The sequence below is a fragment of the Hemicordylus capensis genome, chromosome 13 (genome assembly GCF_027244095.1).
Source record: "Hemicordylus capensis ecotype Gifberg chromosome 13, rHemCap1.1.pri, whole genome shotgun sequence".
NCBI lineage: Eukaryota > Metazoa > Chordata > Lepidosauria > Squamata > Cordylidae > Hemicordylus > Hemicordylus capensis.
In genome coordinates this window covers 7542092-7569964 of record NC_069669.1, presented here as the reverse complement: position 1 = coordinate 7569964, position 27873 = coordinate 7542092, and the positions used below count along the sequence as shown (strand labels likewise).

General features: G+C 49.2%; 2 protein-coding genes across 4 annotated transcripts in view; one reads left to right on the top strand and one right to left on the bottom strand.

Moving 5' to 3' along the window:
* The first annotated feature begins 56 nt into the window (after positions 1 to 56).
* On the top strand, positions 57 to 27095 carry TELO2 (telomere maintenance 2). Of its 3 annotated transcripts, none has more exons than XM_053276150.1 (21): positions 57 to 390; positions 1420 to 1757; positions 2124 to 2401; positions 3700 to 3768; positions 5103 to 5250; positions 6611 to 6713; positions 7729 to 7797; positions 8009 to 8150; positions 9635 to 9771; positions 11483 to 11571; positions 12824 to 12925; positions 13061 to 13149; positions 13834 to 13925; positions 15649 to 15765; positions 17154 to 17225; positions 18471 to 18641; positions 19352 to 19443; positions 19938 to 20037; positions 20857 to 20921; positions 21438 to 21553; positions 25636 to 27095. In XM_053276150.1, the coding sequence occupies exons 2-21, from the start codon at positions 1432 to 1434 to the stop codon at positions 25740 to 25742; spliced, it is 2484 nt and encodes an 827-aa protein (XP_053132125.1). In that variant the 5' UTR covers positions 57 to 390; positions 1420 to 1431; the 3' UTR covers positions 25743 to 27095. The 3 variants fall into 3 exon arrangements, with proteins under 3 accessions (XP_053132125.1, XP_053132124.1, XP_053132126.1); XM_053276149.1 differs by having other exon boundaries at positions 1417 to 1757; XM_053276151.1 differs by lacking the exons at positions 57 to 390; positions 2124 to 2401 and having other exon boundaries at positions 1722 to 1757.
* Positions 27057 to 27873, bottom strand: part of IFT140 (intraflagellar transport 140) — a 97518-nt gene continuing 96701 nt past the window's right edge. Inside the window, exon 30 of the mRNA XM_053276148.1 lies at positions 27057 to 27728. Within this exon, the coding sequence (XP_053132123.1) occupies positions 27519 to 27728 (210 nt within the window). The 3' untranslated portion in view covers positions 27057 to 27518. The remainder of the gene's footprint in view (positions 27729 to 27873) is intronic.

Here is a 27873-nt window from a genome sequence, read left to right as displayed (position 1 = left end):
AAAATGCCACCACGGAGTTGCGCATGCCCAGCAGAGCCGACAAACCTCTTAAGCTAGCGTTGAATCGGCGAATGGCAACTTCCGACGCCCGAAATGCTCTTCTGTGCAGGGTGTTAAGCATTAAGCGGGGGAAAGCCTAGAGCGGACAACAGCCTGAAGTTCCGGTCTAATGTTTAGGGGAGCAGGAGGGCGTCGCTCTAGCCGTCTTCTCGTTGATGAGAAGCCCTGTCTCTTTTGCATGGGAAGTTAGGACGGCGAGCTAGTGCCGGAAGTGCCTTTCGGGATGGAGGATGGGGCTGCTGTGACTCTTGTATATCTTCTCTCTCTTCCTCTCTGAGGTCTACAGGTGACCACCATCTCCCCACCACCCAGTTCTCTCCCTAGACCTAGGTTTGTGTATTTATTAACTGGGTTTTTATTCTGCTTTACTTCCAAGAAACAGGGTGGTATACAAGGTCGCCCTCCCTTTCTTCTGTGCATATATATTTGCACACCAACCCTTTGAGGTAGGCTGGCTGGGTTCAGTTGAAAGACAGGGTAGGGGCTGGGTGGCAGAGCACCTACTTTGCAAGCAGAAGCTCCCAGGTCTAGTCTGTGGTATCTCCAGGTAGGGCTGGGAAAGACCCTTCTCTGAAACAACTAAGGAAGTTGCTGCCAGTCAGTGTTGACATTACTGAGCTAAGTGGACCTCCGGATAAGGCAGCTGCCAGCTTCTAGGGGTGAAGCCACAGGATGCTGTTAAGTCATTTGTTGCACCTGCTTTGCATGCAGAAGATGCCAGGTTCAATCCCTCCTTGAATCGGATCAGCACAGAACCAGGTTTTCCAGCTGCCATAGCCCAAAGCAGTATGTTCTGCGTGGTCTTAAAAACTCTAAATAGTTATGTCTTCAAAATGCATAATTAAAAAGCGATTTTAAAAAAATCTATTCTAAATTAGCAGGTTAAAATTCCAGACTCTGCCTCTCAAATAATTTCAGGCATTGAGATTCTCTTTAACATTTTGGGGGAGTGGAGGATAGAGATTTATTTGATTTATATACTGCCCTTCCAAAAATGGTTCAGGGCAGATTTGAGGTAGCTTTTCCAAAAATAGGAAGATATTCACATAATTCCATCTAAGATTTGCAGTTGAGCTATACCACTTTTCAACCAACGTTCCCAAAGCGGTTTACATACAGAGAATTAATTAATTAAATGGCTGCCTGACCCCAAAGGGCTCACAGTCTAAAAAAGAATGATCACTAGCAACAGCCACTGGAGGGATGCTGTGCTGGGGTTGGATAGGGCCAGTTGCTCTCCCTCTGCTGAATATTGCTCTCCCCTTACTAAATGGTCTTATTTCCTTCAGAGGATAGCAATGACCAGCTGTACCCACTTCTGTATTATTACTTATTCATATGCTTGTTGTTTCCCAGCAGTGACCAGCAAAAATGGACCCTGACTTGCACAAAGTTCGTCACACAGTACAAGAGGCACTGAGCCTCCTTTCTTCTTCCAGAGATGGGGTCCAGATCACTGAGACTTTGAGGGCAATGAAGTGCTACTTGGGTGGAACGGAAAACCCTCCCTCCGTGAACGAGAAGGAAGAATTTACTCGCAATCATTTCAGTACCTTTCTTCGGTGTCTTATCAGAAACTTGAGTCCTGACTGGCTGGAGCAAGTCCATTTGGAGATGGAGCTTTGGGATAGCTTTTTCCTGGAAGGACCAGCAGACCAGTCCTTCATGGTTTTATTGGACACTGTCATTTCTACAGAGTAAGGATGGCTTCTGTTCTGTGATCTCTAGTTCTAGAATTACACAGTTTGTTCAGCCTCTCTGTTCTGTGCCAAGAGTCCCAACCTGTGAGGGCATAGCAGGGGATTGTGATGGCCACCAGAATAAAAGGGGATTTATTTATTTACTTGAACTGAGCTAGGGTCTGTTCTGCGTAGACAGGACCCAAATATGCTTCCATTTAGGTACCCATTCAAATGCATACCAGGGCAGACCATGCTCAGCAAAGGGGACAATTCATGCTTGTTACCACCAGACCAGCTCCTGCATAACCCCAACCGTATATGGAGATCCCTTTTGAAGAAACGCTGCATTAAGTTAATGATGGGCAATACCTCTCTCTGCAGGCCCAGCTTCCGACTGAACAAAGCCATCGATGTCCTGGAGCAGTTCCTGCAGAGAGGTGGGATGTCGTCTCTGATGTGGGAGGTCTGCAAGCAACAAACGCAAGCCGGCTTCCCACTGCTCCAGGAAGCGATCCTCAACAAGGTTGTCTGTCTGCCTGACCACCTGGGAAACAAGCTCCAGGGAGAAAACCGCTCAGTCTTCTTCCCCCAAAACTACTTTCCATTGCTGGGTGTGGAAATGGTCCAGGTGCTGGAGAGGATCTTTGAGTCGCTACGAGGTAAGACTGCACAGCATCTGACAGTCTGTAGATAAGAGATTCGTGGCTTGTTCACACGACCAAATGTCACAAGGAGCTGGAGGGAAGGCAGGATCGTACCTTCCTGCTCCCAGTCGACCCAAGCCTGTTCATGGCTCTGTCACTTGAGCGCCCACGCAAACTGCACAAGTGATCTCCATAGCTGAGGTCAAGAGGGGAGAAACCAAGCTGGGTCCTCCAGTATCCCATACTGCACCGGGACAAGCATCAGAGAGGCAGCCCTCAGTGCTCCTCTCCCTGGCCTCACAAGTCTCAAGACTTTATGGTAAACATGGCCGCCGGCTATCTGGGAGAAATTTAAAAGTGGCAGCAGCACAGACAACCAGAACATGGGGTAGGACAGGCTCTGTGTTCCTCCACCCTTATTTTATCCTGGGTAGTGACTCCCAATGTCCCAGAGGACCAGAGGTTCCTGGGTTTAACCCTCTCCTACCCAGGAATCTCTGGTCATAAGAACAACCTTAGAAAGTATGTACAATAATAACTTTTAAAGATCCAACCTCAGTTTGTGTAGAAGTATGCCAACTAATTCAACAGCTGTGATCACTATGTTTGGTCCATAAGGTAAATACAAAACAAGAAAAATATTTTATTGTACCAATTAAGGAGGTGTAAACTATCACCTTAAGTGGCACAGTGGGGAAATGCTTGACTAACAAGCAGAAGGTTGCAGGTTCAAATCCCCACTGATATTGGGCAGCAGCAATGTAGGAAGGTGCTGAAAGGCATCATCTCATACTGCGTGGGAGGAGGCAATGGTAAACCCCTCCTGTATTCTACCAAAGAAAACCACGGGGCTCTGTGGGCGCCAGGAGTTGAAATCGACTTGATGGCATACTTTACCTTTTAAACTATCATACTTTGGACACATTATGCGAAGACCCAGCTCCCTTGAGCAGTCCATCATGCTGGGGAAAGCTGAAGGAAAGAGAAGAGGATGACCAGCAGAAAGGTAGATGGACTCAATGACAACAGCAATGAATGCACCACGGAGAGACCTTAAAGGCCAAGTTGAAGAGAGATCGTCCTGGAGAGAATCTATCTATGTGGTCGCCAAGAGTTGACACCAGCTTGACGGCACTAAAGCAATCAAAAAATATACAGGTCTTGATTTGTACAGAACTCTGTATCGGACAAATTTTCTCCCTGTGGATGAATTTTGTGCAACAATGTGAACGCTTTACTTTGGTATGGAATGAATTGATGATTGATGATGACCTGCCTGTTTTGCTAACCTTGTGGTTTTTGTTTTGTTCCAGGCGGGTTGGACAGCTCCATCTCCTTTGTGTCTCAGGTGCTGGGGAAAGTATGCATGCACGGAAGGCAAAGTGAGTGTCCTTTAAACCTTGCAATTGGCTGTGCCACCCTCTCCTTTTTAACTCTGTTAGATGGGTCTGCTTCCAAAATGTCTTCCTTTCTGATTTTCCATTCCATAGGAAGCTCCCTTCCACTGAGTCAGACCATTGGTCCATATAGTTCAGTATTGTCTACCCTGACTGGCAGTGACTCTCCAAGGTTCCAGGCAAGATTCTATCCCAGACTCTCCCAGCCCTACCTGGAGATGCCAGGGAATGAGCTGGTCTTGTGGTCGCAAGCATGACTTGCCCCCTTAGCTAAGCAGGGTCTGCCCTGGTTGCATATGAATGGGAGACTAGAAGTGTGAGCACTGGAAGATATTCCCCATATGGGGATGGAGCCACTCTGGGAAGAGCAGAAGAAGGTCCCAAGTTCCCACCCTGGCAGCATCTCCAAGATAGGGCTGAGAGAGATTCCTGCCTGCAACCTTGGAGAAGCCACTGCCAGTCTATGTAGACAACACTGAGCTAGATAGACTAATGGTCTGACTTGGTATATGGCAGCTTCCTAAGTTCCTATGACCTTCTGCATGCAAGCATGCGAGTGCCCTTCCTCTAAGATGGGAATATCTTTCATCATGCGCATGTAGTCACCCATCCAAATGCAAACCAGGGCAGACCCTGCTTAGCAAAGGGGACAACTCATGCTTGCTTCTGCAAGACCAGCTCTCAGATTTACATAATTGCTACCAGGAATTCTTGGAACCTCCTGGCTTATCCATGACCTTGCAAGCCGGGAAGGTTGCATGGGAGATGTGCTGAATAAACATGGAAGGTTGGCTGGTTAAGAGGCTTTTTCTCTTCTTTTCTTTGTCCCTCTTTCCATGGCTTGATTTATGTAGACTGCCATGCATTTGAGCTGAGCAATATTTTAAGTTGACATAGAGACTTGCGCTTCCTCTCTCTGGCACTAGGAGGCGAACAATGTCAAAGAACAATTGAGAAAATAAACATTGTATTTATCTGAATCCAAGACTAAGTTTTCCCCAAGTTCGTTCGTGTTAGAAATCAGGGGGCCGTCTTAAATCCAGAGTCCTCTTCCTTTTGGGTAAATAAGGGTATAACCTGTATTTAACTTCAACCTTAAATTCAGAGTTGTCTTGTATTTGGGTAAATAACAGAATTTGTACGTTAGCCATCGTGGACTTCATTCTGGTAAGTTTTTTTTTTTAAAGCCTACCTTCTAAAAACAGAGAGGGAGAGCCTCCAGTTCATTTCCTCGGTTCTCTTGATTACTGATTGACAAAAAAGTAAAAGGGGCCATTTCCTCCCCATCCCAAAGTGACTCGTTTTGTTTTGCGATGCAGAAGAGATCTTGAAAGCCGTGGTGCCCCACCTAACCGAGCGCACCCACTCTGACTGTATCTGGCAGAGGATTTGCTGGCGGCTGGTGGAGAGTGTGCCCGATCGCTGGATGGAAGCGGTGGTCTGCGGCTTTGTGCAGGCAGCACCGGGGTAAGAAGTTACAGATAGGACGACTGTTGTCAAGAAGTTGTCAAGTCACTGCGGGAAGAAGGTTTTTCTTGAGAGCTGGACACGTGTAGTTGTTTGTTGCATCTCTGCTGTAATCAGAAGCAGTAGCAAAGGCATGTTCGCAAAGGCATGTTCGCAAAGGCATGTTCGCAAAGGCATTTTAGCATCAGGGTTTCCTCTAACAGGGATTCCCAGATGTTGTTCACTACAACTCCCAGCATCCTCAGCTGCAATGGCCTTTGACTAGGGATTCTGGGAGTTGTAGTCAACATCTGGGAATCCCTGTCAGAGGGAACCCTGGTTTGTACTCCAAGTTAAGAGCATTAAGAACAGCCCTGCTAAATCAGGCCCAAAGCCTATCTAGTCCAGCATCCTGTTTCACACAGTGGCCCAACTGTGGGGAGCCCACAGTTAAGAGGTGAGGGCATGCCTTCTCTGTTGCTGTTGCTGCAGGTATTTAGTGGCATCTTGCCTCTGAGGCTTGAGGTATCCTGTAGCCATTGATAGACCTGTCCTTGAATTAGTCTAAGCCCCTTTTAAAGCCATCTAAGCTAGTAGCCGTCACCACATCCTGTGGCAGAGAATTCCATAGATTAATTATGCGCTGTGTGAGAAAGTACTTCCTTTAGTTGCTCCTAAAATTCCAGGCCTTCAAATTCATGGGATGACTGGGAATTTTAAAATACCCGGTGATTTTAAAAGTTAAAATCGGTTTCAGCCTCTGTCCACAGTTATGTTTATCCTCACAGCCACCCTGTGAGGTAGGTTAGGCTGTGAAAGAAGTGACTAGCCGAGAATCACCCACTGAGTTGCATGGCGGAATGGGGATTTGAACTCAGGCCTGCTCAGTCCTAGTTCAACACTCTTGACTAGTACACCACATGGCATTTCTCATGTAAATAAGAACATGCTAGTTTGTAGCTGTGTCTTGTAAAGCATATTGGGTACTTAATCATGGTAATAGAGAATTAAAAATAAGTTGTTTTTTACACATGCTTATGATTTATTTTTCGCATTTCTGTTCTGCCAAAATTCAAATCTCTAGGCGATTTAGTTGGCGAGTTTCTGTTAGTTGCTTATGCACTGGATTTCCCCCTGTGTTCTGCAGATTTTAAAGGACAGTCCATCCTTAATTAAGTCCATACGCTTATCCTTAATTGTAGACGGACATGTCTGTTTTGAACTGAGATGGGCTTTTGCTGTTATCTGCCCTTTCTGGCAGATAGATAGAGTGTGCTTCCATTGTTTACATGTTCTGTTCCTGATTCGGCTAGTCACAGAATCAAAAGGTGGTGAAGAAGAAGGCGGAAACTGATCCTTGAAATTTTGCCTGTATTGCCAGGTCTGCTGTGTTGTCACGCTTGCTGGGCAACTTGGTGGTCAAAAGCAAAAAGGTTCAGTTTGTGATGACCCAGAAACTGCTGCTGCTTCAGTACAGCCATCCGGTGAGTTCTTGGTTCTTCCTGATGGGTTGGGAGGCAATTATATTTGTCGGGATGGAGTGATAAGATTCTGGTCCTCTTACAAAACCCACACAGGGAAACAGTCCTTGTCCTCTTGGCCCCCTTTAAGCCAGGGGTCTCAACCTTGAGTCCCTAGATAGACTATACGTCGACGTGTGACGTCAGCGGAGCGCGCGCGTGGTGGTGGCGGGTGCGCACGCGCGGCAGAACGGGCACATGCGTGATCTTTACTTTGGCACTTGCAGGCTAACGACGGGGCCAGGTGTCAAGGTCTGGCCCAAGGCCAGCGAAGTACACGGCTCGGCTGCTTGCTGTGGGTGAATGACAATTGTTGAAACTCAGCAATGAGTGGGAGTCAGAGGCTCCAATTTATGGAGCCAGTCGAAAGCTCCCAGGTGTCAGGATTTACGGCTTGCCAGCCTTCGATAACAGGCGCTTGCTCCTCCGCACCGCCTCCAATTGTGACCTGCGTTTGAAACACCTGCGTTGCCGTGGCGTTGGTGGAGCTCCAATGCCTAAATCATCCCCCGATTGGTCGCTGACATTTTCTGCTGGTTCAGGCTGTTGAGTCTGTTCTGAACCGTCAGCTAATTCCACTGCAGTCGGGCTCTGCCCTTCAGACATTCCAGACTCGGCTGGAATGCCGACAGCTTCCCTTTCTTCCTCGCTGTCAGAGCTAGGGGACATGACACTAGGGGCGGCAGGTAGGAACGCTGCCGCCCCAGAATCTTTGTCTAAAACCACAGCACTGGAGGGGGAAGAGTGGCGGGGGGGGTAAGTACCACCCCCCCGCCCTTAAAGCTACAACCCCCCTCCATGCCGAACCGCCGGACCGGCTCGGAACCGGACTGGTTTGGAGGCCTCCAGCATGGCCTCCGAACCGGTTCGGGCACATCCCTAATGTAAACCGCTTTGGGAACTTTGGTTGAAGAGCGGTATATAAATATTTGTAGTAGTAGTAGTAGTAGTAAATGGAATGCTGTGGTTCTCTTTACAGACTGCAATGCTGCAGACCCTCCTTGGATACCTGGCCTTGGACCGCACGCGGCGTCCCTTCCTGATCAAGGTTAGTGAGGCGGCTGTTAGGAGATGCTAAGCCAGATGTGCAACTCGGGTGGAGTTGGTGTCCTGTCACGACCCCCGGATCTGGGGCCCCGCCTCAAACTTGAGGAATGAAGCAAATAGTTTTGGGGACGAGACAGGGTGGGAAACCCCTTGACCCAGACTAGCCGAGAGCAGGAGGGCTGACTGACCCTGCCTTCCAATGTCGGCTGCAGGTTCTGAAGGAGCTGCTGGAGACCTGGGGTAGCAGCAGTGCTGTGAAACACTCCCCCGTGGAGCAGCAGCTGTATATCGGCAAGGCCATCGTGATCTGCCTCTCCCACTTGGAAGACGCGGAACTAGCAAGCCACAGGGAAGGTAAGCGAGGGAGACTGGCTGTGATGAGTAACCTAGCCAGCGGCCTTCGACGGAGTCAGACCCTTGGTCCATCTAGCTCAGGATTGTCCACACTGACTGGCAGCAGTTCTCCAGGGTTCCAGATGGGAGTCTTCCCCAGCATGACTTGCCCCCTCAGCTAAGCAGGGTCCGCCCCCGTTGCATATGAATGGGAGACTAGAAGTGTGAGCCTTGTAAGATATTCTCCTTAGGCGATGGAGCCACCGCTCTGAGAAGAGCATCAGAATGTTCCAAGTTCCCTCCCTGGCAGCATCTCCAAGAGAGGGCTGAGAGAGATTCCTGCCTGCAACCTTGGAGAAGCCACTGCCAGTCTGTCTAGACAATATTGAGCTAGATGGACCAATGGTCTGACTCAGTATATGGCAGCTTCCTATGTTCCTATGAGCTGCCAAGGACAGAGCCCAGGACCTTCTGCCTGCAAGCATGCAGATGCTCTTCCACTGTGCAATGGTCCCTTCCTCAAAGTGCTTTATAGCGATTACATAGGAAGCTGCCATATACTGAGTCAGAGCATGGGTCCCTCTAGCTCAGTATTGTCTGCACAGACTGGCAGCAGCTCTCCAAGGTTTCAGGCAGGAGTCTCTCCCAGCCCTACCTGGAGATGCAGCCAGGGAGTGAACCTGGGACCTTCCACATGGAAAGCAGAGTCCCACATGCATCTCGGTTTCCCTGGGGCTATTGTGGCTGGGAATGATGGGGGTTGTATTCATTTGTTGAAAATATTCTTACCCTTTCCGTCCAGGACACTATTGTTCATGGTGACTTCCAAAATCAATTAAGTAGATGCAATATAGCACAATGAAAAAATAATACAATATAAAAAGTTAAAAGTTAGTTGCTGCCAGGCTGATCAGAGCTAAAAATTAGAGGGAGTGTTATCTTTAGAGGTATATAAACCTTGGTATATAGCAACGGCTGAAAAATTAACCTATTGTTTAAATATTTGAAAAGGTATAATTCCATCTTTTTCTCTTTTTTTACGATTTGTCATGATCTATTATTTTGAATCATTGAAATTATGGAAGTAAGGCTATTTAACTCTCTCTCTCTGTGTGTGTGTGTGTGTGTGTGTGTGTGTGTGTGTGTAGGCTAAAACCACATTTTAAAACTACAGATATAAAAAGTTTCAAAATAAAACTTATAAATAAAAAGCTGAAAACAGAAGCAGTAGATAAAATATATGAAAGCCTCTCAAAAAAGACGTATCTTCAATTGCTTCTTAAAAACACAGAGATAGGGAGCATGGCAAAGCTCTTTCCGGAGGGCCTAGTCCAAGAACACCTGAGACCCAAGTATGGCAACCCTGCACTCTAGGATTATTGGCGAAGTGTTCCAAAGGGCCGTTGATATGTTTCTGGGCACTTCAAAACAAAAAACCGAGCCCGATAGCTCATTGGAGGCTGCCAAATTTGTGTTGAACTTGATTGGCTACCTTCTTGTTCCAGAGCTGCTCACAAACATGATGGAAGGGATGAAATGCCACCTGGACAGCAACTCACCCCGCGTCCGACATCTGGGAATGCTGGTCGCAGAGAGTGTCAGTGCCAGGATAACACCTGAAGGTCCTGCCTTGATATTCCAGGTGAGTTGAGAAGAGCAATGTTTGGGCTGTGTTGTTAAATAAATGCTGCTTCTTAAACTTGGTGATGGGCAATTCCTTTGTGTCTGCTTCTCAGCAACTGCTGCTTGAGGTTGTTCAGCACAGGTGAGCACTGTAAGTCATTCCCCTTAGGGGATGGGGGATCCCCCTTTGGGGCTACTACTGTGAATATTTGTATACTGTGTAGGGATCAGCCACTGACCAGCCCCTCCTCTCCCCTAAGGAGTTGGCCAGAAGTGAACCCTGTCCTGACTGACAGGCTGGTGAACTCCAGGGATCAGCCAACCAGCACACCAGGTGGGTGGGACTTAGATGGCAGTTGGGAGAAAGAGAAGAGGTTCTTTGTTAGAAGGAAGCTGGCTGGGTGTGCAGTGAGGAGAACATGTGGCCATGAGCTGCAGGAAAATCTCTCTGCAGGTCTGGGGAAAGCCAGGAGGGCAGGAAACTTGAATCTTCTACCATGGTTTTGGTGAGTTCAAGAAGGAAGCCAGGGCTTTTGGTTTCTGGAAGCCAGGGCTTTTGGTTTCTCGTTTAGGGAAAGCTTGTTTAGTCATATTTTGTGTTGGACTTTTGTGTGTTTTGCATATCCCTGTAATGTAACTAAGCTAAGCTTGCGCCCAACCAGCTAGGGTGTTGCAAAAGACTCTGTAAACTTTTAAAGGTGTGTTTGTATTTTCTTACATCCTTGTCCTTTGCGACTGGGTAACCACGATTTTTAAAGTGTGCCACCCCAATATAATCTGGGGTGCTTTTTGAAGTATTCTTGTAACCACTGAGTATTGCTTTTGTTTGCCTGTAACTAAAAGCTGAGGGAGCCTCAGACGGAAGCTGCCTGTAGTATCTTGCATAAAGCTTTTTTCTCTTTTTGTTCTTTGCATTTTAAAAGCCTCTCTGAGTTGATTTTTGACTCAGAAGAAAGGGGGCTGGAAGGGGGTCTCACTCTGGTGCGCACACACGCCTCAAGAGCTCAGCAGCTGTTATCTCACCACGTGTAAGCTTGCACGTGGATGGTTTTTGTATACTTTTCCAGTAGCAAAAGCAGGAGAGTTTTCCCTGGGATTTCCACCCAAGCCCAAGGGGGGATTTAAACTCTGTCGATAAGTGGGTGGTGGGGAAGCCTTTGCTCAGAAAGCATAGGGGGGATGATTTAGCATTTTTCTTCCCCTCACGTGGGCTTGCTCTGAGACAAAGGCTTGTAATTCCGCTCTATACCGCTTTTCAAGAAAAGTTCTCAAAGCAGTTAATACAGAAAAATACATACTGTATTTGCCTGAATCCATGACTAGGTTTTCTCCAAGCTCTTTGATGATCAAAATCGGTTTGGCAGTGTGGGGGTCGTCTTAAATTCAGAGTCCTGTTCCTTTCAGGTGTTTAAAAAAAAAAACCCAACATGCTCCATTTTAAAGGAGTTGTCTTAAATGATCTTAAATCTGTTGAAGTAAATACCATAATAAATAAGATGGTTGCCTATCCCAAAGGCTTCAGTCTAAAAAGAAACCCAAGATCGACACCAGCAGCAGCCACTGGAGGGATGCTGTGCTGGGGTCGAATAAGGCCAGTTGCTCTCCCTCGGCTAAATATAAGAAAATCACCACTAAAAGGTTAGTTAACTCAGCAAAGACAGCCCCAAGAGACCCACGCAAGTCCTCCTGACATTAATTATTCTTATTCTTACTTATTTTAAATGTCTTAGTATGAGGAAGAAGATGAGATAAGAGAATTAAAATCCTTGCTTATTCAGAAACCAGAAGAGACCCCTGTCCATGAAGCACCGAGCATGGGGTAAGTTGTAGCCTCATTTTCATGTGGGCTTTGCCTGATTCAGATGTAATTTTTACTAAGTTCAATGGGACTTCCTCCTAAGAAAGCGTGCACAGGATTGACGCCTTAGAGAATGTTTGTGGCTTTTTGAGGAGAGGGGGGCCGTCCTGGAGGTGTTGGGGTTCATGGCAATTAAGTGGCTGAGGAGGCCGCCAGAGTGGCAACCTCGTTTGGTCGCAGGCAAGTCTTCGTGCTTTTTACCCTCATCGTCAAATCTCTGGCTCCTTTTGGAAAGTGCCGTGAAATCTGCTAGCTGAAGTCTTCCTGCCTGCTTGATGTTCAAACTCCTAAACAAGTTTAAAACCACGAGTGAATTCTAAATTCACATGACTTTAGAAGCTGTATGTTTACCAGAAGCTTCAAGGAAGGAGAGCTGGTCTTGCAGTAGCAAGCATGAATTATCCTTTTTTCCTTAGCAGGGTCTGCCTTGGTCTGTATTTGGATGGGGGTGACTACATGTGATCACGGTTGTAAGATATTCCCCTTAGGGGATGGGGCCATAGCACATTAGCACATAGCACATAGCATAGGAACCTAGGAAGCTGCCATATACTGAGTCAGACCATTGGTCCATCTTGCTCAGTATTGTCTACCCAGACTGGCAGCAGCTTCTCCAAGGTTACAGGCAGAAATCTCTCTCAGCCCTATCTTGGAGATGCTGCCAGGGAGGAAACTTGGGACCTTCTGATGCTCCTCCCAGAGCGGCTCCATCCCCTGAGGGGAATATCTGTTACTCACACATCAGGTCTCCCATTCATATGCAACCAGGCCAGACCCTGCTTAGCTAAGGGGACAAGTCATGCTTGCTAGCACAAGACCAGCTCTCCTCCTGCATGCAGAAGGTCCCAGGTTCAATCCCTGGCAGCATCTCCAGGTAGGGCTGGGAGAGACTCCTCTCTGAAACCTTGGAGAGCCGCTGCCAGTCAGTGTACACAATACTGAGTTAGATGAACCAAGGGTCTGACTCTGTAGAAGACAGCTTCCTCTCTTCCTAGGATATACAGCTTCTGGTGTTGCTCAGTTTGGGTAATGGCGTACTTTGTGTATGTGTGGGGTTTGGTGTCTCTTTGAAATCCGTTTCTCAGGTTTCTGGTGAGCTCCTATCAGCAGGAGCCCGTATATTGCCTCCTCTGGTCTTAATGCCTTGCGCTCCGTAGAACTTGCAACATGATTGCTATTATTTTTAGATATGGACTCTTTTTTGCTGCTGCAGGAAATCAGCTTTGACGCCAGACACAGTTCTGAAATCCAGTGCAAAGCTGCAGCCGGCTGCCTCTGAAGAACTGGACCCAGGGGTTGACTCGGAGCTTGACAGGTACCTGCTGTGGATGAAGCCGTGAAGCGGTAGATCTCACATGTGTGGAATCTTTGACTGGAGCTGGAGAATGCAGCCCAGATCCGTCACTTCAGGCCCAGCAGGGAATTTGTTCTTGATCTCTTTATTTCACAGTGATGATGACCTCATTCCGTATGACATGTCGGAGGATAAAGAACTGAAGAAGACCAAAGCTCCTGCCTACATCCGAGATTGTATTGAAAGTAAGGGGTTAGGGGGGCTGTATAGCAAGTCTCTGTGGGGAGGAGAGCTGGTCTCGTGGTAGCAAGCATGAATGATCCTCTTTGCTATGCAGGGTCTGCCCTAGTTTACATTTGAATGGGAGACTGCATGGATGAGCACTGTAAGATCTTCCCCTTATAGGGATGGGGCCACTCTGGGAAGAGCAGTTGCTGGCTAACATGCAGAAGGTTCCAAGTTTCCTCCCTGGTAGCATTTCCAGATAGGGTTGAGAGAGATTCCTGCCTGCAACCTTGGAGAAGCTGCTGCCAGTCTGGGTAGACAAGACTGAGCGAGATGGACCCAAGGGTCTTGGTCCAGTATATGGCAGCTTCCTATGTTCTTTCTCATGTTGTGGTATGATCACTGCCTGCAAAACGTTCTCTAGCCTTCCTGTAGTGCTGACGTCTTCTGTGCTTGGCTCTTTCCCCCTTAGTATTCAAAGCACCTTCAGGCATTGTGTGTCCTCTGCCATTTCCGAGGACTTTGGCAAAGCTGAGTGAATTCTGTGTGCCCCCAAATATTGGATTTGAGCCGTATTGTATAAACGCACAGAGTCCATACTGGCCTGAGTCATTTATTCAGAACGCAGAATCTGACACAGAACACAGGGGCATCTGGTCAGTGCTGCTCCAGACTGAAGCGGACTCCTCTTTTGCTTCCTTCAGTCTTGACTGGGCCTGAAGATGCAGACAAATATGAAGCCACGATGAACGTCCTGGAGTCCCTGATTCGAAGGAATGCATCAGCTGCACGAGAGGTATTTGCACCTGTGCCTAACTCGACCTGAGCATAGGAAGGAAAAAAACCTGGATCTGGCCAAGGTCCATCTGTTTCATCATCTTGCCTTGTGCAATGGCCAACCAGATATACTTAGAAAGCCCACAAGCCGGTGGAAAGAGGGCAGCCGCCCCCTGCCCCCTTCCCATTGGGGTTTCCTAGCACCTGGTGTTTCGGGGGCAAGCTCCCTCTGATCTTGATGGACAGGGCTGCAGAAATCCACTAGTCTACTAGTCTGTGATGGGTAAAAAAGGATGCTTGGCGAGTGAAAAAAAGTCCCGATGAGCAATGTATCAAGATAGCTTGACAAGTGAAATATTTTGTCTGGCTGATAAACTGAGCCAACGTTGCTTCACCCCTGCTGATGGAAATATATATACAGCCATCCAGGCTAGTAGCCATTGATAGCACTGTCCTCCATGAATTTGTCGAATCCTCTTTTCAACCCACCTAGGTGGGTGGCCACCACCGCATCCAGTGGCAGCGGATTCCATAGTCTAACGACGTGTTGTGTAAAGAACGACTACCTTTTTGTCTGTCGTCTTGTCTGTCTTGAATCTCCCAGCTTTTAGCTTCAACCGACGGCCCCGAATTCTAATATTATGAGAGAAAGAGAGAAAGACCTCTCTCTACCCTCTGGATCCACACCGTGCATGATTTTATACACCTCTATCATCTGTCCCCCTTACCCACCTCCTTTCTAAACTAAAAAGGCAGGGCAGACGTTCCAACCCCCTGATCATTTTGGTTGCCCTTTTCTGTGCTCTCCCGAGCTCTACTCTGTTGGGCTTTGGTCCCGGTTCAGCTTTAGAAATAAGCGACCCACATCATTGGGATCCAGGCACTTGCTTTGGATAATGAGCTTTCCCACTCCCTAGCAAGAGCAAGAGTCTGGGCGCACCATCAGTTTCCACCCTTCAGTGTCCCAGGACAGAGGGGCATGTATGGTTTGTCTTCCCCTGTGAGCCTCCCCCGCTCCCCCACCCAAACATGACACCCTGTCTTCTCTCCTGTATTCTGCAACTATATAAAAATCAAATTTAATAATAATAAATAAATAAATAAGGTAGCAGGGATGATACACTGGAACATCTGCAAAAAATACAAGCTACCTGTAGCCAAAAATTGGTGGGACTATAAAATTGAAAAAGTTGTAGGGAACTAAGATGCAAAAATATTATGGGACGTCTGACTACAAACAGACAAACATCTGCCACACAATACACCAGATATAACTGTAGTCGAGAAGAAAGAAAAACAAGTCAAAATAATCGACATAGCAATACCAGGGGATAGCAGAATAGAAGGAAAAGAAATAGAAAAAAATCACAAAATACAAAGATCTACAAATTGAAATTGAAGGGCTGTGGCAGAAGAAGACCCAAATAATCCCAGTGGTCATTGGCGCCCTGGGTGCAGTTCCAAAAGACCTTGAAGAGCACCTCAACACCATAGGGGCCACAGAAATCACCACCAGCCAATTACAAAAAGCAACTTTACTGGGAACAGCCTATATTCTGCGACGATATCTATAATAATAACAGCAACAAGATTGATCATAAAACTCAGCCATCTCTGGTCCTTGGGAAGGACTCGATGTGTGGATCAAACAAACCAGTCAATAACACTTGTCTGACTGCGTAAACAAGAAATAATAAATAATAACTAACAGCAGGTACTCTCTGCTTTGGTACTTTAAACAGGTGAGTGTGGAAGTGGCAAAGGTCCTGCTGCATCTGGAAGAGAAGAGCTACATCGAAGGCTTTGTGATGCTCCGGCAAAGTGCTCTGGTGGCCATCGCTGCCACAGACCCAGTCCCAGTAAGTCTCCGTACTGTTTCGGGCACTACGTGGGGGACACAGGAAGCTGCCTTATTATATCGAGTCAACGCATTGGCCGGTCTAGCTCCGTGTCGTAGACACTGACTGGCAGCGGCTCCAGAGACTCTTCCAGCCCGACCTGGCGATGTTGCCGGGAAGTGAACCTGGGAGCATCAGCGTGCAAGTCCTACGGTGGACCAGTGTTGGGACATCCCGAAATGAATGACGGGGTTGCCCACTGAAATGCATGGAGTTTCTGAATGGCCAGTGGCCGTTTGGAAGTTGCATGCATTCCTAGGGCTATTGGGAAGGCGTCCGTGCATTTCGGCCGGTATTTAGATTCTGCTTTTCAACAAAAGTTCCCCAAGCAGTTTACATAGATATAAATAAATGTTCAGCTAGAGATAAACATTTTTGTATTAGATATAAATAAATATTATTTATATCTTTTTTGTTATATCTTTGTAGATATAAATAAATGATTTTTTTCCATAAATAAATACAAATTTTCCAGTGGGCATTCCCTGTCATTCATTTAAGTACGTTCCCTATAACGTCAGTGGTTCCCAACCTGCGGGCCTCCAGATGTTGCTGAACTCCCTTCACCCCCAGCTGGAGACTCCCAAGTTGGGAACTACCGGCCTGCATGATCAGATGCATGGTGTCAGTCTAGTGGACTAGGAACCTAGGAAGTCCACTTAGCTAAGCAGGGTCCACCTCAGTGAAAGGGAGACTAGAAGTCTCTGCACTGTAAGATATTCCCCTCGGGATGGGACCACTCTGGGAAGAGTATCTAGGTTCCCAAGTTCCCTCCCTGATGGCATCTTCAAGTTAGGGCTGAGAGAGATTCCTGCCTGCAACCTTGGAGAAGCTGCTGCCCGTCTGTGTAGACAATCCTGAGCAAGATGGGACCTATGGTCTGACTCAGTATATGGCAGCTCCCTATGTTCCTATGTCCTAGATGGGACAGTATTGTCTACCTGACTGGCAGCGGCTCTTCAAGCCGACTTCTTCAGGCAGGAGTCTCTCCCAGCCCTACCTGAGGATACTGCCAGGAATTGAACTTAGAACCTTCTGCCTGCAAAGGAAATACTCTCCCACTGAGCGACGGCCCCATCCCTAGTACAAAGTATGGGGGCTGAAGAACTGCAAGGTGGCTTTCATGTCAGCCTTGCAGAGGACCATTTTTGGAGCTAGCTGAGGAGTTGGACTGTACTTGGATAAAGAACGTCCCTGTAGTCTCCTGCTTCCCTTTGCACACACCTAGGACTGAAGCTGTTCTTGTGTCGTCTTGTGCTCTTTATTGCTGTAGTCACTTTAATTTTTGTTGCCTTGAGTCTACAGAGAAAAGCGGGGGTGCACATTTTAAAATGTTCCTTGTTGTCTAGGTAGCCCAGTACCTGACCTCCGAGTTCTACTCCTTGAACTATAGCCTCCGCCAGCGCATGGACATCCTGGATGTAAGTGGCTTCTGACGGGCTCTGAGCTTCTCTCTCCGCCCAGTAGGATGACCTGTGAGAGCTAGCCTAGCAGAGGCCCCCAATCAGGACGACTTCGGTTTGATTCTCACCTGCCTTTAACTCATTGGGTGCCCTTGGCCAAATCCACCGTCTCTCAGCTTCTGCCCCCGACCCACACTATGGGAATAGTAATACTGGCCTACCTTGCAGGATTGGTTTAAGCATAAGCAACAGGGGGGCTACTTCTGTGGGCTGGCGTCTTTGTAACAGCAGCCAGCCCTTGAATCCATCTGTGTGAAAGGGTTTCACAGAAAGGTGACCTGATTGATGTCTGTAAGAACAAAGTGATGGTGCCAGGTGAGTCTCACTGGGGAGGCTATTCCACAAGTGGGGTGCCACCACTGAAAAGGCCCTCCCTGGAGTATACTAGTTGGCTATGCCCATGTGTTCGTGCAACCACACAGAATGAAAGGGACTTAGTTGTGTATTGAGAATGTATGCAAGCCCTAATGCTCTTGGGAATTTCCTTGCATTTTGATTAGCCTACTTTCCAGTGGGCTTATGAGATTACCCAGCATTCCTTGTGTGTGTCCGTTTCCTGCCCCCCACCCCCCCACCAACTTTGCAATGCCTGGACCAATATGAACCAAGTGGGGTACAGTTGTAGGGACACCTCAACGCCATAGTTTGTGATGATGTCATCCACCCCAATTCAAGATGGCGGACATGTAAACCTTTGAGGTGCAAATGGGCTAACTTGTGAACTGCCTGTAGGGACACATAGGGATGCCCCAGTGGTGTAGTTTGTGATGATGTCATCCACCCCAATTCAAGATGGTGGACATCTTGAATGGTAAATGTTTGAGGTGCAAGTGGGCTGCCTTGTGAACCGCTTAAATAATTTGAACCAAATTTGATACATCTGTAGGGACACATAGGGACGCCGCAGTTGCATAGTTTGTGATAATGTCATCCACCATTATTCAAGATGGTGGACGCATGGACGTTTGAGGTGCAAGTGGGCTAACTTGTGGACCGCCTAACAGATTAGGACCAAATTTAGTCCAGTTGTAGGGAGAGTGAAAGGAAAGTAGGCTGATCAGTTCTTACTGGAACAACTTGTTTGTTTTCCTGACACCCTCTTCCCTAAGATTCTACATGGGTGATGGAGTCCTAGTTTGCAAAGGAGATCCTTGACCCCTCCAGACCAGCAGAGACTGACTGCCTCTTCTCCATTCACCTAAGGTTTTGGCAATGGCAGCTCAGGAGCTCTCTCAGTCTGTCACTTCTATGACAAAACAGCTTCCGAACCCCAAACATTCCAGCATCCAGATCCTATCTGGCAACAGTTCCTCTCCAGACTGGCGAAAAGTTGTGGATGAAAGGATCCAAAGCAAGACTCGGAGGTTTGCAAAGGTGAGGCCAGGAAATCTGGGACTGCCTTGTGCCTCGAACCAAACTTGGCTGCAGCAGACGAACCTCTCCTGATGATCTCAATGGGCGGTGGGGTTCTTGGCAAAGAAGATGGTCTCTTTAAGTAAAGTACAGTTGTGCCGTTGAGTCGGTGTCGACTCCTGGCGCCCACAGAGCCCTGTGGTTGTCTTTGGCAGAATACAGGAGGGGTTGATCACTGCCTCCTCCCGTGCAGTATGAGATGATGCCTTTCAGCATCTTCCTAGATCGCTGCTGTGTAGGTGTTTTCCATACCTGCGGGGATTTGAACCGGCAACCTCTTGCTCGCTAGGCAAGTTACTTCCCTGCTGTGCCATTGGTGGCTTGTTCTCTTAAGTAGCTTCTCTTAAATTTCTCTCCCCTCGTCTAGTGTTGGCTGGGCCACCACTTCTTCTCTTGAAAGCCTTACCGTTTCCTGATTGTCTCCTTCCGCTGTTCTGTCTCTCCCCACTGGACTTGTAAAAGCTCTGCTTGTTCCTGGATACCAATCGCTTATCCACGTTTCAGTGCTTCGAGAGCAGGTGCTCCCGATCCAAGTGCAGGGAAGGTCCTGGCTAGGAGAGAAGCCGTCAATAAGCCTGTTTTGGAAGAGCGGCACACCACGTGAGAGGGTTGTGAAGGAGTTCCATGCTGGGAGCCGATTCCTGCCTGACCTCTCTCTCTCTTTGGCACAGGGCTCAACGCGAGCACAGCCAGCGTTTGCCCCCAACAAGTTTGGTCCAGTGGCTGGCCATTTCTTCTTCCCGCTTCTTCAGAACTTTGACAGGTGAGGCTACAAGCATCTTTGGGTCCTCAGGGTGATGATTCATGGGGTTCCCCACAATTTTAACCAAGGAGAGTGGTAGGGGCGTAAATACTATTAGGCAGGGGGAGGCGGCTGCCTGGGGGCCCCCACGCCTTGAGGGGCCCCCCAGAGGCAAGTCACATGACTATATATTGTGAAGTGTGTGTGTATCAGCGAGGGGCCCATTTTAAAATTTTGTCTCTGGGCCCACTCCTGCCTTGTTACGCCCCTGGATAGTGGCCAGAAAACAAGCCCGGTCCTTGCTCGCTCAGTGAGCACCTGACTGTTCCAGCCCCACACAAATGCCAAATTTTGGGGCCCCCACTGTTTTCTGGAAGAGTGGAATGGAAATGTAAAAATAATTGAACGGTTTGCGGCTTGCTGATGGTCTGCTAAGCCGACGAAGAGCTGCAGCCAGGACCCAGCCCTGAGCATCAGCCAGCCCCTCCTGAACCCTTTGCTTTTCTGCATTCCAGGCCACTCAGCACCTTTGACCTCTTGGGAGATGATCACCTGGTCCTGGGTCGGCTGGTGCACACCTTGGCGATTCTGATGTACTTTGCTGTCCACACTGCGGTGAGGATCTTCAGAAGTGCCTCTGAAGCATGCAGTTGCATTTCCTTAGATCAGGGAGGAGGCGCCTGTAGTGGAACTTCTGCTTATTTCCTGTATTCATGGACGGCTGAAATGAGCAGCCGGGGTTTGTCTCTCCCTCTCCCGTATTTCAGTGTCATCTGAGCAATATATCTGTGACGGTTGTGACGGAGAAAGGGAGAAATGTCCCCATTCAGTGGAGTGGGAGTGCCAGGCATTCCTGACCTGAGCTAAAAGGGAGGGCTTTTGCCAACCCATAGCTCTCCTCCTTCAATTGCAGTGGCACAGCATCTGCTTGGCATGCAGAAGGTCCCAGGTTCCCTCCCTGGCAGCATCTCCAGGTAGGGCTGGGAGAGACGCCTGCCTGGAACCTTGGAGAGCTGCTGCCAATCAGAGTAGGCAATGCTGAGCTAGATGGACTAATGGTCTGACTCAGTATAAGGCAGCTTCCTTTGTTCCTATGATAACTTCCCCAAATTGGGACCTTGTTTTCAATGGGATCGTGTGTAATAAAAACCTTTCCAGACAGTCTGCATTAAATTTGCAGATATTAAAAAGCTCCTCCAGGGGTTTAGTTTCTTTAACAGCCTACAACTGGAAAATGTATATTATTGAAGTCTATGAGTGGCCACAGATTTTAGGGTACTATTGAAGGGCAGTAAATTGTCCGCCTTTTATTAACTTTTTACCAGGGGTGGGGCCAACATTTTGGATTTTCAGCCTCGGACAAATGAAATGTCTCCAGTTATTTCTTTCAGTGCACCTCCCTTACATAATTCCTTTCCCCCCTTCCTTCCCCAGGTAGCAACTTCAATGGGAAAGGCATTGCTAGAGTTTGTTTGGGCTCTGCGTTTCCATGCAGACACGTGAGTTCCTGACAGTGTTTAACTTGGCTTTTGATCTCTCTCACTCATACTCATTCACATTCACATGGTATTGATCGAGCTGTCCTGGGCGCGGCGAGGTAATCCTAGGTGGAAATCAAGGAATAAGCTTAATGATATTAATGATGGTGGCTCCAGCAGCAACAGAAAATGAAGAAGTCAGTGAATATTTAGATACCGCTTTCAGCAAAAGTTCCCAAAGCAGTATATATCAATATAAATAAATAAGATGGTTCCCTGTCCCCAAAGGGCTCACAATCTAAAAAAGGAAACTTGAGAGAGACGCGAGCAGCAGCCACTGGAGGGATGCGGTGCTGGGGATGGATAGGGCCAGTTGCTCTCCTCCTGTTCAATAAAGAGAATCGCCACTTTAAAAAGGTGTCTCTTTGCTCAGTTAGCAAAGCTGCTCCTATCCATGGGAGACAGAGTAACGGCCATGAATTGCTGCTTGCTAGCTGCAGAATTCACAAGGACTCTTTTTTTTCTGCCCCGCCCCAGATACGTACGCCAGGGACTTCTGTCTTCTGTCTCTTCCACGCTCCTCAGTGTTCCCGCTGAGCGTCTTCTGGAGGACCTGACGGAGGAGCTTCTGGAGACCCAGGCCTGGCTGGCAGGTAAGGAGGAACTGGGCGAGTAGGACATTGGGACGGGTTACTTGGTGGGATTTTCTGTGCCCAGGCCAAGACTTCTATAGCATGTGCCTGATTCTTGGAACGGATCCTACGTAGACAGGGTCGATTCTTGTCCTGCAAGCCATGACAGGAGACTGCTCTGTGGGGAGATCGTGGCGTGGCTTTGTGTGGGCACTAAACAGGGTGAGAAGCCTGAGCTGCGCCTCCTGCTGAGTCCGGCCATTGGTCCATCTAGCTCAGTATTGTCTACCCAGACTGGCAGCGGCTTCTCCAAGGTTGCAGGCAGGAGAGACTCTCAGCCTTATCTTGGAGATGCCAGGGAAGGAACTTGGAACCTAGGTGCTCTTCCCAGAGCAGCTCCATCCCCTGAGGGGAATCTCTTCCAGTGCTCACACTTCTAGTCTCTCTTTCATATGCAACCAGGGCAGACCCTGCTTAGCTAAGGGGACAAGTTATGCTTGCTACCACCAGACCAGCTCTCTTTAAGGGACGCTCTGAGGAGAGCACCTGCAGGCTTGCATGCAGAAGGTTCCAAGTTCCCTCCCTGGCGGCATCTCCAAGATAGGGATGAGAGAGATTCCTGCCTGCAACTTTGGAGAAGCCACTGCCGATCTGTGCAGACAGTACTGAGCTAGAGGGCGCCATGGTCTGACTCAGTAAATGGCAGCTGCCTCTGTCCCTGTGTGTGGCCGCTGCTGGGAATCTGCAGGAGGAAGTGGCACCGTGTGCTTTGGAGAGGCCCAGGTCCCTGCCCAGAGCTGCCCCAGGGTTGCTTCCCTTCGCCCTCCCGATGCGGAGAGCCGGCTTCCCACAGGGGCTGGAGAGGAAGTGACACTGGTGCAGCCAGCCCCCTGATCCCTGCACAGGGAGCCAGAACTCTGTGCCCTTAAAAGGGAAGAGAGTTGCCAGGGAGGCCACAAGGCCCCCTTTCCCACGACGGGCCGCCGCTGAAGGGAAGAGCTTTCCCTGATCTCCCTCGCTGGCTGCCCTCAAGGGCAAGCGGGCTTTGAACGCGGGCATCTGGACTGTTTTTCAAGCAGGGGCTACTTTGGCAACAAGCCAGCCGCCTTCAGTGTGGAAGCCATTTCCTACTCCACGGACCCCGGCGCGGTACGGCACGTCTGTTCTTTTCTTGTTGTCCATATTTTCATACCGCCTGATATATGTGCATCTCTAGGCAGTATGCAGAGTTAGAACACAAATGTAAAACCAGTTGGAATTTCACAAGAGAGATGATAACCGTCTCCTAAGATAAAACCAAAGTCAATCGTTTAAAGAACCCCGAGGAAACCGGTGTGTCTTGAGGGTTTTCCTAAAAGCAAACCAAGAAGGAGATGCTCTTATTTCAACAGGGAGGACCCTTTGAGAGTTCGTGACGTTTCTGTCTCACGCTTCCTCCAGGGAGCCCAGAGTGGGGCACATGGTCATGTTTATCCTCCCAACAACCCATAGGAAGCTGCCATATGCTGAGTCAGACCATTGCTCCATCTAACTCAGTATCGTCTACCCAGACTGGCAGCGGCTTCTCCAAGGCCGCAGGCAGGAATCTCTCCCAGCCCTGTCTTGGAGGGAACCTGCAAGTCTCCAGTTGGAGTACAAAGCCGGCCAGTCCTTTGTTTTCTCCGAGTCGGCTGGGTTGTTCCTAGGTGTGGATGGCCAGCTTTCCTTTGTACTTGGAATGGGACACCGTCCCGGAGCTCTCCTGTCTTTTTAAAAATAGAGTGGCGTGAGTCATGGACCCAGGCTGACCTAGTGCTGGGCTGTGAGCAGGGAGCGTGTGCGCACAGGATATCCTCCCCCAGAGCCGCCACTCTCCTGGACTCCCCCCTGCCCCTCAGTGACATCCTGAGTGCATCCCGATTTCCACTCGGCAAGCCGGCTCGCAGGAGGGTTGCCAAGCGCTTTCTGGCAGGGCGCCTCTTCAGGGCTGCCTGACAAGCAGAAACGCCGCAGGTGAGGCCTCCTCGGTCACAGCATCAGCAGGCCGAGAGTGTGCTTCTCCAGCTAAATGTATCCTTGGTACACAGCTGTTGAAGCACAGGCACCTGGACGGTGGGCGGGGAAGCTGTCCGCCCTCGATGTGGCACAGAGATCAGCTCTCCAAGTGGGGAGTCGAGCCGTGATGTAAGTGCCACAGCGGATGTGTGTTTTTCTTCATACCTGTGCGGGCTGTTTCTACCCCGTCATGCCAAGGAGAGTCTTAACTGGTTCGGAGGAGGAGAGTTAGTCTTGTTGTAGCAAGCATGACTTGTCCCCTTAGCTAAGCAGGGCCCACCCTGGTTGCACATGAATGGGAGACTAGAAGTGTGAGCACTGCAAGAGATTCCCCTCAGGGGATGGAGCCGCTCTGGGAAGAGCATCTAGGTTCCATGTTCCCTCCCTGGCAGCATCTCCAAGAGAGGGCTGAGAAAGATTCCTGCCTGCAACCTTGGAGAAGCCGCTGCCAGTCTGTGTGGACAATACTGAGTGAGATGGACCAAGGGTCTGACTCAGTATATGGCAGCTCCCTATGTTCCTCTGTAACTAGGTTAACTTTAGAGAACAGTTGCTTTTAGAAAGAACCTCGCCGTCATCCTCAACGACGGGTGAGTTTGCTGACATAGGCTGCAATTGGTGTCAGAGGGTTCCCTCGTGCCCTTGAGGTGGCCAGTTGTGGGAGTCACCAGTTTGCAGCAAGTCTTTATGTAAAGCCCGAGTGTTTGGGGGTGATGTGGAGAGCTGGTTTTTAAACTCATCCCAAGCCGTCTTGAGAAAATGCTTCCCTGAAGCTTAGACAAGCTCTGCAACTCTGAGGCACAAGGCCAAGTGGTTCCCCAGGCTTCTAGGGCAGTTCATCCAGTCAGTACTTGGGTAAGGGACGCAGCCGACTCCAGTGCGGAAACTGTGTGTGGAGCGTAAAAGAAGGTGGGAGGTGGGGAGCTTGATCGTGAGCGAAGCCCCAGCTGGGTAGGACAGTTTTCCCGCCTCCCTCCTTCCGAAGCTGGGGACGGAATCTGGGTAATGCACACTTGTCCTACCTTGCGGGAGCTTGGCAGAAGATCAAGCTCCCGGACTCGGGCCTTGTTCGTTCTATCTATCTATCAAATTTGTCCACTGCCTCAAACCTTTGTCTCTGAGCGGTTAACACTTTTATACTTACTTACATACAAAACAGAAGCACACACAGCTCCTGAATTGGGGTGTCTGTGTGTATCTCCTGCTCAAGCATGGGCAAACTGCTTTAATGTGTATGGAACAAAACATCTGAGGCCCATTCACATGTTTTGTTCAACACTCGTACACAAAGTGTACAGTGTCCACAGCTACAGACCTGGACACACGAAGCCATTCACAAGTTATGCCGACTGCAGGCACAGAAATACACTTCCTATCTGTACCATAAGCCACTTAATGGCGCAGCGGGGAAATGACTTGACTAGCAAGCCAGAGGTTGCCAGTTCGAATCCCCGCTGGTGTGTTTCCCAGACTATCAGAAACACCTATATCAAGGCAGCTGTGATATAGGAAGATGCTGAAAGGCATCATCTCATACTATGCGGGAGGAGGCAATGGTCAACTTCTGTATTCTACCAAAGACAACCACAGGGCTCTGTGGTTGCCAGGAGTCGGCACCGATTTGACGGCACACTTTACCTATCTGTACTATGCCCTTGAAGGGCCTGTGCCCAGGTTCACTCCTAAAACGAACACAGATAGAGTCATTCACACAAACACATGCACGAGTGTACAGTCATCTGCACACTCGTACGTCATAATGTCCGAATTGGGCTTTGATCTTTTCTTGGCCCTGTGGCCAGAGAAAACTGTGGGCTGCTGTATTTTACCTTGCCTGCTGCTGGCATGGGTATGTCCTCGTTACGCTGGGACGAGGCGACGTAAAAGAAATGTTTCTAAATAAAGTTTGGTCTAGAATGAAGCAAGCTGGATATTTGGCGGGGGAGAACTTCCTCCGATTGTTCCTTTGCCGCAGCACACTTGACGGTTCGGCGAATGCTTTGCGGGGATTTCCTCGAGCCCTTTTCCCCCCACTCCCTCCTGTCTCTCTCTCTTCCTATTTTCTGCAGATGTTGCAGAGAAAGATCCAGATGGCGAGTGCAGGAGTTTGGCCCTGCAGAGCCTGCTGCTGATGGAAAACCTGAAAAAGCAGCTCGGAATGGCTCCTTTCTCGTGAAGGAGGGCTGCGCGGGGGAGGTGCCCTTCGCCTACCCTCTGGCCAGCTGGTGGCTTCCTAAGCACAGCCCCGCACCCGGCCGGGAGGAAAGGGAAACCAGGTACTGCCTTGCAGGCCAGGGAATGTGGCTGGACATCTGGGCTTGATAGCAGAGGCCAACGGAGTGTGCTGTTGCTGGACGGACAGGAAGGTGTGCGGGGACGGCCATCCTTTCTGCATGCATCCCCCTCCTTCATGTGGTGTCCTGTTGGTTTGTGGCCTGGAGGCCTTCGCGAAAAGGCAGTGCTCCAGGTGCATTTGGCCAGTGTTCCACGAGCAGCGTGCGGTAATGCGTTGCAGCGATCAGCTTCTGGGCTTTCACTTCTTGGCATCTGTGGAACGGCGTGATTCTGCCCACGAGACCCTGATCTTCAGCCATGCTGGAGAAACCTTCTGGGCAGGAGAGGAACCAGACTGTATGGTCTGGAGTGTGGTTCTCCCCACTCCCCCCCACCCCCCAAATGATTTGACAGACATTTAAAGAGTGGCTTGTTCCTAGGGAGCTCGCTTTGTAGAGCCCAGGAGGCCAGGACCTTGGGGCTTCTGCTGAGAACTGGGGCTAGCGTGGCTTTTAGCCAAGAACTCTTCCCACTCTCTTAGCATTTGCTGTAGGCAGTACAGGGTGAGGTCAGACAGCTGTGCAGTGTCAGGGAATGACCCAGGATAACCCAGGAAGGATAACCCAGAGATGTCCCTGGCATCAGGAACCGAGGAGAACTACCCAGAACTTTGAGACCGGAATGTGATGGCTGTAGGGTGACTGCGGCCCAAATCCACCACCATGGAGAGGTGGTTCGAGGTCTGTATTGCCCGGCTCATCGGAGCCTGGAGTGACTCATTCTATGGGCTGCGGAGTCTCGGTTGAGCAGGCAGGGGGCAGTTTGCCAGACTTTGCACAAGCTAGTAATGGCTAATGGCAGCACGGCGGGACTCCTGAATGCAGCTCAGCTCGGGTCTGAATGGCTGATTTGGCAGCACAGTGAGGCTGGTTTAACATCACACGGTGGAGGGCTGGTGGGTACTACTGTCTTGGTTGTGGTGTGCAGGTCACCTGACTTCTGTCTCCCATGCCACTATTCAACACGCATTACATTGGTGTGCAAAACTGCGGTCTGCTTGTTCTGAACCAACGCACCAGATGCCCCAAAGTGACCGAGGGTAGGACACCAGAGTGGACACTACTTAATTTAGCTTTTCAAATGGTGTACAAGGAAGCCCATGTCAATATCTGTCCTTTCCAAGACCTTTTTATGATACCACAAAGGACTCTGACACTTTTGTTTCTAAAAAGTTTAATAAAAGTATTAAAATATATCTGAATACGGAATTGTTTTCTTAAATAACTGCTATTTTAACTGACAGCTGTCTTTTGCTTCTAACCCAGGGTTTCTCAGCCTTGGGCCCCCAGATGTTGTTGGACTGCAACTCCCATCACCCCCAGACATGGCCTTTGTGGCTGAGGATGATGGGAGTTGTAGTCCAATAACATCTGGGTGCCCAAGGCTAAGAAACTCTGTTCTAACCTATGAAATGCCCCAGATGTCTACTGTCTGGCCTGTACATCCAAACCATGACAAACATCTTGGGAAAAGCCAAGCAGATTACAGATCAAAAGCTGACTCTGCCCTGGCTCCTTGGTTCCTCGCAATGCAAGGCCGCCTGCTTCCCTGGCTTAGTTCTAGCAGCGCAGAAAGGGTCGTACCATCTCTCGGCCGGGATCCTGGCTGCTCCTCTGTTCTAGGAGAGCAGTGCCACGGATTCATCCACCACTTCGTCTTCCACCTCCTTGTCCTCCATGCTGTTGTGGCGAACCCTCTCGGGGGCCGGGTTTCGGCTCAGAGGGATGCCTAGTCCTCTGTGAACTGCCTCCACACTCTGTTGGCTGACGTAATAGTTGAGGTTCACGCAGGGGATCTTCTTCCGCATCTCCTCCAGGTACCGGTAGGCCTAGGGGAGCACCGAGTGTGTCACTGCCAACAGCTACCCTATAGTCCCAGCTTAGAAGACGGGCACAACAAAGCATAATGTGCTGTATCTTCCGGTGGATTTGGTACTGACAAACCTATTCCAAACTCAGGCCGGAACCTGCAGC